Source organism: Alternaria viburni (assembly GCF_023758015.1).
Source record: "Alternaria viburni strain BMP 2772 chromosome Unknown scaffold_11, whole genome shotgun sequence".
NCBI lineage: Eukaryota > Fungi > Ascomycota > Dothideomycetes > Pleosporales > Pleosporaceae > Alternaria > Alternaria viburni.
Genome location: NW_026055780.1, coordinates 884,267 through 898,184, shown reverse-complemented (window position 1 = coordinate 898,184; position 13,918 = coordinate 884,267). Strand labels below are relative to the sequence as shown.

Below are 13,918 nucleotides of genomic sequence, written 5' to 3'. Positions count from 1 at the left end.
AGGTAAAGAAAATACTTACTTAGAGCTCTTAACTTTACTAAAGGCTATTAAAGCTATATTATCTACTTTAGCTTTAGCTTCTATATAACTATAAGCTACTCTACACTACTTAGCCTACGTTAGTAGAGTACTAATTTTATAGACTCTTTCTTTATTTAGAAGAAACTTAATAGCTATATATAGCTTATTTTATTTCTACTTACTTCTAAACTAAAGAGAGTAAATAAACTTAAGAGCTATTAGCTCTATAATTTTAGGCCTATAAATAGTTAGCGTAAGTAAATAGTAGTCTAGAAGCTTAAAGACTTATATAGAGTTATATAAGTATCTATAACTATACTACTTATACTAGATATTCTTTTTACCTACTTAGTTAAAGTAAAGTTCTTTACTATAACTAGTAAGCGCGCTTTAGACGCACTTAATATAAAGTATTACTTTTAGTAAATATAATAGAGAGAGAGCACTAATAGAGAGTCTAGGCTACTTTTTCTTCTTCTCTTATTTTTTGCGCACTACTACGCCTAAAGCTTACTTCTTCTTATTCTAAGAAGTAGAAGCCTTTTTAGTAGTAGTAGTAGTAGTAGCGTTATAGTAGATATAGGTAGCTTAGCTAGTAGCTACAGCTACTAGGCGCTATTAAACTTATTTTTACTACTTATTAGCTAAAGAATCTATATAAATAGCTATAGTAAGCGTTTACTAATAGATTAAGTAGCTTATAGACTAATAGGCTATTAGCTTATAGTTAGACTACTTACTAGAAGTAGTAACTAGTACTATAAGTATCTAGAGTACTTTAGAGATAATCTTATAAGCTACTAGAGCTTTGTATAGTAACTAGTAGACGCTTTAAAGTAAGATAGAAGCTTCTAAAAAGTACTTATAGTTAGTATTTTAGTAATTATTAAAGCTAAAAATATTAGTAGGCGCTAGTCTTATTATTATTATATACGCCTAGGCGCGTATAGCTCTACTTAATTACGTAATACTTACGTAAGTAGCGTATAGCTAAAAATAAGTAATCTATACATAATATAATCTACTTAGAGAGTATATTATAATAAGTGTTTAAGTACCTATTAGGTTAATTATATACTTTCTCTCTTTTATACTAGTATTTTACGCGCTTACTTATATATATTACGCTACTCTTGTTTAATTTTATAAGAGTAGTAATTACAATTCTAATTACCTAAATCTATTATTTCTAGCTTAATTTTCTCTATAGTATAGCCTATATAGTATTATAAAAATAAATAGATATTTATAGTTCTTTTAAATATAGATTTTATTAAATATAGTAATAATATTAACTTTAGAGAAGTAATAAGCTTTAGAAAGCTTTATAAGTATATTATAAATAAAAGAAGAAGTATTATAGTTTTTAATAGTATATACGTTAAGCTTATAGTAGTTAATATATATTCTTATACTACTACTAGACTTTTTTATAACTAGTAGAAGAGCTACCTATTTAGACGTACTTCTCTTAATATATTCTTTATATAGTATATTATTAATATAAAGCTTAATAGTGTAGACTTTATTCTAAGATAGTAGTTATAAGTATTAGAATAATAGTTAAGAAAGTTATTTAGTATTAGAGTCTAGCTAGATTTCTATAGCGTAATTAAGCTTATTATACTATAGTAGAATCTTATTAGCTTTCTAAGAGTTAAAGCTATAGTATAGAGAATATAAAATACTTAAAAGTTTAGCTAAGATCTTATCTTTACTTATAAGTAGATACTTTATATAGTTTCTAAACTTTTTAAAGTTTTTAGATAGTATCTTAGCGCTAGCTATACATAGATATTATATATTAGTTTATTTCTAGTTAGTTATATTATAAAGTCTTTCTACTTCTTCTATAGTAGTTATATATACTTTATTACTACATATAACTAAGATAGCTACTATCTAGCTAGAAATAAAGAAGATATTAATAGATAGTAGCGTCTTTAGATAATACGCTCTCTTAAGTTTATAAAGTAGAGAAGTAGATTATTTATAATATTAACTACTAGTAATATAATATAGCTAGTAATTATATAGGTACTATCTTAGATAGTAATTAGAATTAAATATTATAGATATAGTTCTCTAATTTACTTAGAGGTTATATTACTAAAACTATAGAGTGCCTAATATTATTTAGACTCTACTAAGTCTAGTAATATACGCTAGAACTTATTTATTATAATTTCTAAATATAACGTTTACTCTAGTTATATAAGTAATATTAGTAACTTATAAGCTATCTACTAGTTTAAAAATAGTAGAATTTTATAGTATAATTATTTTATATTTATTTATATAAGTGTAAGATTTATTAATAAAGATAGAAGTATAATCTAAATTACCTATTAGTTTAATATACAAAAAGAGTTATAATAGAGAGAATATAATTTCTTTAAAAACTAGCTATTAACCTACTTATAGAAGATATATTATACTATAAATAGTAGTAGCTATAATAGTAGATACTTAGACTCTTAGGCTAGTAGAGTATTCTAGGTTCTTAATCTAGTCTAGAATAGCTTATAGCGTAGAGTTAGAGTTATTATTATAAACTTTAATAAAAGAAAAGAGAGAAAATAGTATAGATATAGATATAGATATCTTTAAAGTGTTTTTATTATTATTCTTAGGCTTAGAAAGTCTTTAGAGGTAACTATTACTAGAGACTAGTTATTTTCTAAATATATATTAGTCTTAGAGACTAATAATAAAGAAGTAGAACTCTAGATAAAGTTAACTTAGAGAGAAGCTTTAGAAATAAAGATTTCTATAGCTTTATAAGCTTTATTAAAAGTAGTAATAATTTCTAAGTACTTTACTATTAACGTAATCTTATTCTATCTCTTATATAGCGCGTCTAGACTATTAAACTTATATCTAGCGTAAGTATAGTTAAAGTAGTATTTTAAGTTAGTAAGAATCTAAGTCTCTATTAAGTTATAGTTCTTATAAAGCTTATTAATAATAAAGTAAAAAGCGCTAGTACTTTCTAAGATAGATATAGCGTTTTAGAAGTAATTATTATAGTTATTACTACTACTACTACTACTTCTATTACTACTACTATTTCTAGTCTAAGTCTTAGACTAGAAAGAATAAAAAGTAGAGTATAGTTACTTAAGATAATAAAGCTTATTACTAAAGGTAGTAAAGTCTTATATAAACTACTTATTATTTATAAAGAACTTAATATAGAAATACTAGTTTAATAAAAGCTTATAGTATAACTAGAGAATCTTCTCTTTATTACTCTAGTTAAGAGAAGTAATACTAGTCTAGAAGTAAGCTAAGTATAAACTAATATTTTTACTTAACTTTATACTACTTTCTTTATTATACTACTTATAGATATTATAGATAGTATTAAGATATCTATAGTAGATATTAAGAATATTCTAGATCTATTATACTTAAGTAAATTTCTTACTAGAGATAAACTATCTAATAAAGATACTATTTTATATAGTACTAGTAGTTCTTATATAGATATAGTCTATCTATTTATTTTTATATTAGAAGATAGTAGCGTAAGCTTAGAACTAGCTCTAAATATTAAGCTTCTACTTTAAGTATATCTTAGAGAAAGTGCCTAGTAGACTCTTAAACTTATTAGACTTAGATTACTTAGAGTAATAGGCCTAGAGAGAAGCTACTATAGAAGTAGAGAGAGAAGAAGTAGATATAGCGTAGCGTAACTATTATAGTAAATAATAGTTATAGTAATTTAGTTAAGAAGCGTTAATAAAGCTATTAGAGTTATTAGAGTTAGAGTTATTTAGCTCTAATAGTATAGTAGTAGTAATAGAAGTCTATTAGATAAGAGCTTCTAGATAAGTAATCTTAATATAAGCCTTACTATATATACTATATTTCTTTTTATAGACTTTTTTATAAGTATTCTTTTACTTATAAACTTTCTTAACTTTATACTTAGTAATAATATAATAGTTTTCTAATTTAAGTATTTATATATAGGCGTTAGCTTTTATTAGATATAGTTACTTTATTAGACTTATAATCTTACTATTAGTGTTTAGAATCTAAAGGTAAAGAAAGTCTAAGTTTTTAATAGCTTCTATAGCTTTAATATAGAAAGTATAAGCTTTATTATACTTATTAGTAAGCTTTTTTTAAACTTTTTTAAGACGCGTATTAGTAATAGCTAGTTTATAGTAAAGAAAGTATATAGTATTAAAATAGAACTTATACTTCTTAAAGTTTTTCTTAGTAGTAAAAGTATATTCTTTCTTAAAAAAAGTCTTATCTATATTACTAACTAGCTTAGCTTTACTCTTAGTATTAAACTTATATATAGTAAGAATAGATTAACTACTCTTTAGAAAGTTAGGCTTAGAAATAATATAGCCTATAACCTTACACTATATAGTAGAAGAAGCTAAGTTATTATCTTAGACTAGAGATAGAAAAAGCTATTAAGGCTTATTCTTTATAGAGGCTAAAGTGTTTACTCTTATTAGAGCTAGTTAGAAAGGCTATCTTAGACTTTAGTTAAACTATAGTAGAGTAATATTACTAGTAGTAGCTTAAGAGAGAAGAGAATTAGAATAGTAAGTACTACTATAGTTAATATAACTAAGTAGTCTACTAAGAAAGAAGTAGTATAGTTAATAGCTACTACTATAGGTTTTAGTAATATTATATAAAGTGTTAGTAAAGGTAATACTCTTTTAGAGCTTAACTAAGTTACTATAAATATACTCTTTATAACTAATAGACTTATTAAGTAAATAATAGATCTAGGTAAAATTAGTGTTATTATTACTCTTCTTATTAGAGTTAAGAATATAGCTACTACCTATTAGATTAACTTAGAAGTTATTCTAGAAGGCGCTAAGTATCTATAAAAAGCTACTATTATAAAGATTAAAGCTACTACGTAAGTAAAGAAGAAACTAATAGAAGTTCTAAAAGCTATTATACGCTATAGTAGTAAGTAATACTTAAGTACTACTTAGAGTAGTAAAGTAAAAGAACTAGAATTAATTTAGGTTTACGTGCTAACTATAGATAGTAGAGGCTATAGTAGATTTAGTAAATAAGAGCGCGTTAGAGATAGCGCTAGTAGATATTATAGGTAATAAAGTAATCTTAGTAATAGATATAGAGTAATAGATAGAGCTTAGAGAGCGTAAGATAAAGTAGAATATATTTCTATTACTAGGTAAGTAGAAGATTAGTAATAATATAGTTATAATACTTAGAAGTAGTTAAACTACTTTTATAAACGTAGAATTAGACTATAATAATATATAAGAGTTATATAAAGATTAAATAATAATATTATATTAAATTATAATATTATTATAATAAGGCTTAGAAGAAGTACTTAGAGGTAATTATATATATATAGAGTTATTAGCTTATTATAAGCCTAACGCCTAGAAACTAAACTATTACACTAAAGTAGTTAAAGCTTCTAAATTTTTTAAGCTAGCTAAGAAGCTATTTTAATACTAAAATACTTTATAAAAGAATTTTAACTCTAAATACTTTAAGAAAATTATAATATAATTATATACGCTTATTAGCTTATAACTAATAAAGTAATATATTCTAAAGCTTTATAGTTAAGATATATATACTAAAATCTTAGTAAAAGTATACTTTTTTTATTTTTTATACTTATATAATAATAATATTTAGAACTCTAAAAATTAATCTAATACTAAACACTATATTACTATACTAATACTTATATTAAATAATTTATAAGTTTTTTTAGTATTTATAAGAATAAAACTAATCTTTTACTAGTTATATTACTTTACTACCTTACTAATACTCTACTAAATTATTTTCTTATTCTTTAATTACTTTTTTTTAAATTATATTACTATTATAAATTTACTATAAGCTACTTTATATTTACTAGAGAGAAAACTATTAGAGAAGCTATTTTTAAAGCTATTCTAGTAGCTATAAAATAAGATATTATTTATAATATAATATTTAATATTTTAAGCGCTATAAGAAGCGTTTTAAAATATATAAAGAGCTACTTTACTAATACTATTAAAGACTCTAAAGCTTTTATTACTACTATTATTTTATAAATGTATTTACTTAAAGTAAGACTATTAATTCTTCTTTTTACTAGTCTTACTATTAAAGAGCTTACTACTAATATATATAAGTTCTTTTACTACTCTAAGCTTATTATTAATATTAATTAGAGCTATTTTATTACTATAGATATACTAAAGGCCTACTCTCTTAGGCCTAAGAGACAGAGTCTATAGTGTACTTTTTTTAAAATTACATAATTATATAATTACGTAATTACGCAATAACGCGTTACTATATTAGACTCTAAATTTAAACTTAAAAATCTCTAACGTAAGCTTAGATTTATAACTTATAACCTTATAATACTTATACCTACACTACTAATATAATAATTACTACACGCGTAATTATAACGTACTAACTACTTTATATTTATAATATAATACTAATAGCTATCTAGACTATTAACTAGTAGTACTAGCACTAGCCTTATATAATTACGTAATACTAAAAAGAAACTAAGTAAGCCTAACGCTAGTATAAAGCCTCTAATATAATCTAAGATAACCTAAAACACCTACGTAAAATCTATATAATTACTAGTAATCTATATTCTATATATAATTATATCTAAGCCTAGCTATATTAGCTACTATATTATATAACCTCTATAGCCTAATACTATACTATACTTTTAGCGCCTCTAAGATTATATAAAGTACTTTCTACTTCTACTTTATATATCTATTATTCTTAGCAACTTTAATAAATAACTACTTATTAGGTATTACTAGCCTACTTACTACTAGTCTAGTGTTTAGACTCTTTACTTAGTTAAACTACTCTTTAGTAATAGAGTAAGTATCTCTAAGAAGGTTTATATAGAACTTATAGAATACGCTAGCTACACTTAAGCTTATAATATATCTATTATCTAAGTTAATCTATTTTATAAGATTAAAGTTATTATACTAGAACTCTAGCTATAGTCTAAGATTTCTATCTATATATTATAGCCTAACTATCTTGTATTTCTCTACTTTAATATTAAAAGTAATTAAGCTACTTTTATAAGTAGTAAGATCTACTATAGTAGTATTTTTAGTATTATCTATAGTTAGAGTATTAAAGAGAATAGGCGCTTTCTTTAGAAGTTTAGAGAAGAAGTTAATTTTAATTATTACTAGTATTTTAGAAGATTTAGTCTTAAAAGTATTTAAGATATAAGATATAAGATATAAGATAAAAAAAAGTATCTTCTAAGTGTAACTTTTTATATAAGAAGTTACGTAAGGCAGCTATTCTCTAAACTATAGTATTAACCTCTATATTAGTATTATAACTATAGTTATCTATCTAGTTCTACGCTAATAGAGAGGCTTCTATTTAATACTATACTACTTTCTAAATTCTAGCTCTTCTACTAATAAAAGCTACTTATTATTACTATTAGTATCTATCTAGCTTTAAAAGCTTATCTAGACATATATTTCTAGAATTTTAATAACTTTATAGCTCTATAGCTTGCCTCTAGTACCTCTAAGTTCTCTAAGTTTACTTCTAAGTATACTAGATAGTTCTCTATTACTATTACCTCTATAAGTACGTTATTAATACTCTAGATTTATAGTAAACGTTATAGAGAGAGTTTTATTAATAATACTTACTACTATATTATAGTAAATATAAGGTGTTTAGAAAATATACCTATATTAAGATTACTATATAGAGTTACTAGACTATATTTTATTACTCTACTCTGTATTAATATTCTACTATAATACTAAAGGCCTATACTATTTATATTTATACTTTTATATATAAACTAGTACTAATTATAAAACTAGGCTCTTTTATATTATCTAAACTTATTTCTAATACTCTAAAGTTATAGATTAGAGCCTTAAATAGAATTATTAGCTATTTTAATAGTATATTAAATAATAATAAGAAGAAGTTTATAAATAGTTTCTTAAGTATTACTTAAGTAGATAGCTACTATAATAGCTATAAAGCTTTGTAGTTAAGAATAGTAGTTATTATTATTAGGTACTAGAGAGTTAATATAGTATTATATTATAGTTAATAAAGAATAAATATAGCTAGTCTATTATACCTATTACTATATATTATATTATTTCTAGTTATTTCTAGTTATAGTATAAAGAAAGTTATATAAGTAAGTATAGACTAAGTCTAAAACAACTATATTACTATAGTAATATATACTAAATTAATATTAAAATTATTTAGTAGTTTTAAAAAAGACTAGCTTAAAGTCTTTTAATATCTTTTAATATCTTTTAATATTATTTTACTATAAAAATAATACTAAATTAGGCTTAAGGTACTAATATTATAAGTATAATAGTATTTTAATAATAAAGCTTAACTTTTTATATTTTATTTAATAATATATTATATTTATAAATATTCTTAGTACGTGTATTTATAAGTACTAAATTTTTTAAAACTTTAGTTTATACTATACTATATTAGAGAAATTAGCTATATATTAAAACTAAGTATAAAAGTTTTATTAAATTAAGTATCTTAGCTATATATTTTATTATTAGATATATTATTTTTTTAAAGTATAAAGTTTTTTTTTAATATACTTATTACTAAGCTATAGCTTTACTTATAAAACTTTTATATCTAAAGTACTATAGTATATACTATACTACTTATAAAATACTAACTTTTTTAAGTTTATAACTTTTTTAGAATATTAAAAACTTTTTTAAAAAATTCTTTTCTAACTAATTTCTAAGTCTTTTATTTATTATTAAGTAAGTTAGTATCTTAAGTCTAATTTAGTATTATCTTTATAGTAAAATAATATTAAAAAATATTAAAAAATATTAAAAGACTTTAAGCTAGTCTCTTTTAAAACTACTAAATAATTTTAATATTAATTTAGTATATATTACTATAGTAATATAGTTATTTTAGTATAAACTTATTTTATACTTACTTATATAACTTTCTAGTTTATACTATAACTAAGAATAACTAAAAATAACTAAAAATAACTAAGAATAATATAATATATAGTAATAGATATAACGCTAATAGAACTAGCTATATTTATTCTTTATTAACTATAACTATAACTTTATTTCTATTCTCTAATAATATTAATATAATAACTACCTAAAGCTTATAGCTTAAAAAGCGTTTCTACTATAAAAGATATTTATTATAGCTAATATCTACTTAACTATCTTAGCACTTAAGAAACTATTTATAAATATTTTCTCTTTATTATTCTATTCTCTCTTAGTCTTATTAAGTATTAGATTTAAGGCTTTATACTATAAGTTTATAGTTTTATTTATAAGATTAGATAGAGCTAAATTTAGATCTATAGTCTATTTTACTTTATATATAAAAAGGTAGATATAAATATTAAAAATAACTAATAATAATAATAATAATAGCTTAGTAGCTAGAATAGTAGTAAGAGAATAAGTACTAGCTTAGTTTAGGTAAATAAAGTCTTTAGTTCTACTAAAGAATCTATATATATTAATAACTAGTTTCTTAAAATTAAGGCTAGTAAAGAGAATAATAGAAGGTCTTACTTTAGGCGTATATATTTATAATATAGTATTAATAAGAGCTATAATAAAAGCTATAATAAAAGCTATAATAAGAGCTATAATAAAAGCTATAATAAGAGCTTTAATAGTATTAGTAGAGTAGACCTTAAATATTAAATAAATAAATTTCTATATAATAGCTACTAGAATACCTTTTAAAATAGCTACCTAGATAGACTCTAAGCTATTTATAGAAGCTTTAGTAAGTAATAGTAATATAGTTATATAAAAAGTAATTTATTAATAATAAAGTAACTTAGTAAAGCTTCTTAGTAAGATAGTAAGGTAAAATAAAATAAAATAACTAGTAAAAGATTAGTTTTATTCTTATAAGTACTAAGAAAACTTATAAATTATTTAACTAGCGTAGCGTTTAGTATTAGATTTAAGCTACTTATATTTTTAATATATCTTTAAATTTCTAAGAGTAGTAACTTATAAAATAAAAAAAGCGCGCTTTTACTAAGAGAGATTTTAGTATATATATTTTAACTATAGAGCTTTAGAATATATTACTCTATTAGTAATAAGTATATATAATTAAATTATAATTCTCTTATAAAGTCTTTTTATAAAGTATTTAGTATTATAATTCTTTTATAAAGTATTAAAATAGCTACTTTATAAGCCTAAAAAATTTAGAAGCTTTAACTATTTTAAAGATAGTAGTACTAAAACTCTAAGTTTTAGCTTACTTAATACTATATCTCTAAAAGTAAGTAAAAAATTTAGTTATATATTCTTTAAAGTACTAGTAATAGTTTTTACTTTTTTAAAATTAGTAGCTTTTTAAGCTATAAGTATTACTACTTAAAATTTAAATTTCTACTTAATAAGTCTTTTAATATTTTTTAATATTTTTTAATATTTTTTAATATTATTTTACTATAAAAATAATACTAAATTAGGCTTAAGGCACTAGTCTTTTATTTATACAGAAATATATAAATAATTAAATAATTATTATGTTTAGACGTACCTGCAGTCACAGGGACAAAAGGCATGATCTTGGGTATCGAAGATTAGATTGTATCTCGCAATGCAGTCAATCATCCGAACTGCCTCCAGACAGTGTTGCGCCGGTCCTTTGGTGGTGTCTCCGGGCCTGGCATTAGCTCGCGCAGCAGGTCGTTGATGTCGAGGCCGCGCTCTTGACAATCGTGCCATTGCCGTGGGTAGCCCAGGCTGACCTCTTCAAAGCGCGTGTTGTCTATCCAGTCTGTCCGCCTGATGTGGAGATGGCCAGAGACGACGACCTTTGCGTTGTACTTGTTGTGCCAGTCTTCGGTCTTCTTTGTGCCGCACCAGAGGGAAAAGCGCTCGACTCGGAACAGCTTCACGAGGTCTTCGCGCAGCGGCCAGTGGCCTACTATGATCAAGGGGATATCTGGGTGTGATGCGACGGCGGCGGCGAGCTTCTTCTCCGTCCTCTCGAGAAGCGCATTGCACCATTCGATACGCGACGAGTAGGGGTCGGGATGCAGGAGGTGCTCGTCGGTCGCTTCTATGTCTTTCTCTCGCGCCCACTCGAGCGCATCCTCTAGCTTCACGTGGCTAGGCCTGAAGCTGTAGTCGTACAGCGTGAAGATGGGCGCAATGAGACATGGACCCCCTTCGCCCTCCCACAACGTGTATGGATCTTCTGGTGTGATTATGCCATACTCGCGCGCAATCGCAACGCACTCCATGTATTTCGCCTCGCCCCTCGCGCCATGCTCTTTCTCCGAGGGCAGCGTATACAGCTCGTGATTGCCTGGCACCCAGAACACTTGCCGGAAGCATTCCTTGACCTTGGTGAAGGCGAGCCGACAATGCTCTGCCGACTCGCCAACGTCTCCACACAGTATGAGATCATCGTGCGGGTGTGGCAGGAGCTTCTCGAGAGCGTCGCGATTGCCCTTGAAGGAGAGGTGGATGTCGCTGATGCCCCAGAGGCGGCTCTCGGGGGGCGTCTCGGCGGAGGGCGGGGAGCTCGGCGGGGTCGACGTTGTGTCTGCGGCGGCGGCGGCTTCGGCCGCGGCGAGAAGAGGGTCCATGGTGGCGGCGACGATTAACTGCACAATAGGGACGCGCCCTGACGGATGTTATATAGTGACAATGTCTCAAACGGACGTGTTGCAAAGAAGTAACTACATCATAGTTCTTTCTCCGACGCGTGTCCGCCGTTTCGACGGGCTATTATTATCGATTCGCACAGACCAGTAAGACGTCAAGCTCGTATCAGGAAAGAACAGGTCATTTATCAAGTCGCACCTATTCGCTGAAACTGTTTTCATCCATCATACGTATAGCAGCTGTGCATCGTCGCGAAACCGGGTCCCCGCTGCCTACCGTTGAGGTCACGATACATAGGTACGCTGAGTTTAGAGTTTCACTATAGCGAGGCTGACATGGTACACTACATTTGATGGAAGGAACTACGCACACGAATGATAAACATCGCCGATACTTTAAAGAATCGCGCGCAATAATCGATCCAGAATCTCAACATGCTTGCCCATCACTTGAAGCCGTACCAGCTAAATCGTCGTCGTCGTCGTCGTCGTCCTAGTCGCTGTGAGTCGCTGCTAATGTGTCCAATCTCTCTATCCTCACATCCTCTGCATCGTCCATTCATACACCGTCTCGCCTCTCCCAAGCAACCCCCAATTCTTCAAGAACCTCGTCGTCATAGAACGTCCAGTCGACAGGCAACGAGAATGTGTCTTTGAGTATGCTACCACTCTCATGCGCATCTCGAACCCGAGCAAATTCAATTGGGCGCTCAGCTTCCGGGACCTTCTCCATCTCTTTGAGCGTCAGACCATCTAGCTTGATCCTCAGATCTTCCATTCTGTGCGCCAAGTCATTATTGCTAGCGAACAACTGGTCGTTGGTTGTCGGGATCAGGTATGTGTGCTTTAGTATGGGATGGCCGAGTGACATGAACTGGATCGAATGTCGTGGGTGCTGAACTTCGTGGTATTGCGAAACAAACGGGTTCTCGTAACGTCGAAGGAGAAACATCGCTGACTCGAGGACAGCATCAGGTGTAGTGGGAGCTTTCACGCCTTCTGTGTCAAGCTGGAGACACAAGGTACGTTTGTCACCCAGTTTCCGGACGGTCGAAGGAGCCCGGTTCTTCGCAATGTCGTAGTGAAGTTCCTTTCCGCCTTCGTTGGTTTTGCCAGCCGACATAATTACTGCAGGTCCGGGTTTGCGACTTTCTCCTTCTTTTGTAGTAATCCCACAGACTGCAATAATTGCATCGCTCTTAGGACGTCGCTGGCGCTCGAAACGACCAACTTCTATCTCAAGAATGGCGTCCCCATCTGACAGCAAAAGACACTCCTGCTTCACCAGTGTCTCGACCGGGAATATGGCGTACGCTTTATTCCACGACAGGAACATAAGTCTATCTGACGTCGCTCTTTCCAAAAGCCTCTGAATTGGAGAGGTTTTGTGGTGTTCGATGTTCACCCAATAGGGCTTCTTCCGGAACGCCATTTGTCCGTTGCCACATTGCGGCGTACCAGGATACATTTCGTTTGGATCTTGGAGGGTGTACCCTTCCGTTTCGAGGTATGTGACCATCGGGTCTGTATGTTCATCTTGTATGTGAAGAATGAGAGTTTTCACCCTACGGTTGTCGCCTCGCGTGAAGAACCTTAGCAAGTTTGGGCAAACACCGTCGAAGATCAGAGCACCCGACTCTCCTTGCGCGGACCTAAAATCTTTGGGGTTGGTGAAGAAGTTCCGGAGTTGGTGGTCGATATTGTAGGCCGAGGCCATGAGCCTGGGCCAGAGGCAACCGAAGCCTTTGCATGTCGCAGCCAATGTTGCGACAGCGCCAGGATCGAGGTACTGCAGAAGGCAAGTCTGGATCGGACCGAGTCGCGGGCTCAGCAGGTCGATGAGAGAGGTCATAGTTCTGGGATGGCTGATGCTGTCAAGATTTGTTAATTGGTGAGGAGAGATGCGTGGTTCTGGAAAGGTTAGAGCGCCACATCTGTAATATAGTCTCTATATCCCAGCCAACGCAACCGCCACACACACGAGATATTCACTGATAATGTTGCCTTGAGGCTGGAGTCTATATCCGGTGACGCAGCTGAGAACGTAGTATCATGTCACAAGCAATCCATGCACACGCCGCGACTGTTTTGGAGTTGCTGCAATCACGCCTTCCTCGTTTAGCCGAAATCTTCACGGTTGTAGTCAATGCGGAAGGTGCGTTAGGCGGGTACCCTCGTTTGTGTCTCATCGTCAAGACCAGCGGTGAA

The 13,918-nt window shown here is 29.2% G+C and overlaps 2 protein-coding genes across 2 annotated transcripts; both read right to left on the bottom strand.

Annotated features, from left to right (window-relative positions):
* Positions 1–10,705: 10,705 nt before the first annotated feature.
* On the bottom strand, positions 10,706–11,692 carry J4E79_005959 (uncharacterized protein; the record flags this gene model as incomplete). Its single annotated transcript, XM_049354834.1, has 1 exon — positions 10,706–11,692. The coding sequence occupies one exon, from the start codon at positions 11,690–11,692 to the stop codon at positions 10,706–10,708; it is 987 nt and encodes a 328-aa protein (XP_049210957.1).
* A 448-nt stretch (positions 11,693–12,140) lies between these two features.
* J4E79_005958 (uncharacterized protein) lies at positions 12,141–12,833 on the bottom strand (the record flags this gene model as incomplete). The annotated part of the gene is made up of 2 exons (XM_049354833.1): positions 12,141–12,203; positions 12,276–12,833. 2 exons carry the CDS (start codon positions 12,831–12,833, stop codon positions 12,141–12,143), a joined length of 621 nt encoding a protein of 206 aa, XP_049210956.1.
* Between the last annotated feature and the right edge of the window lie 1,085 nt (positions 12,834–13,918).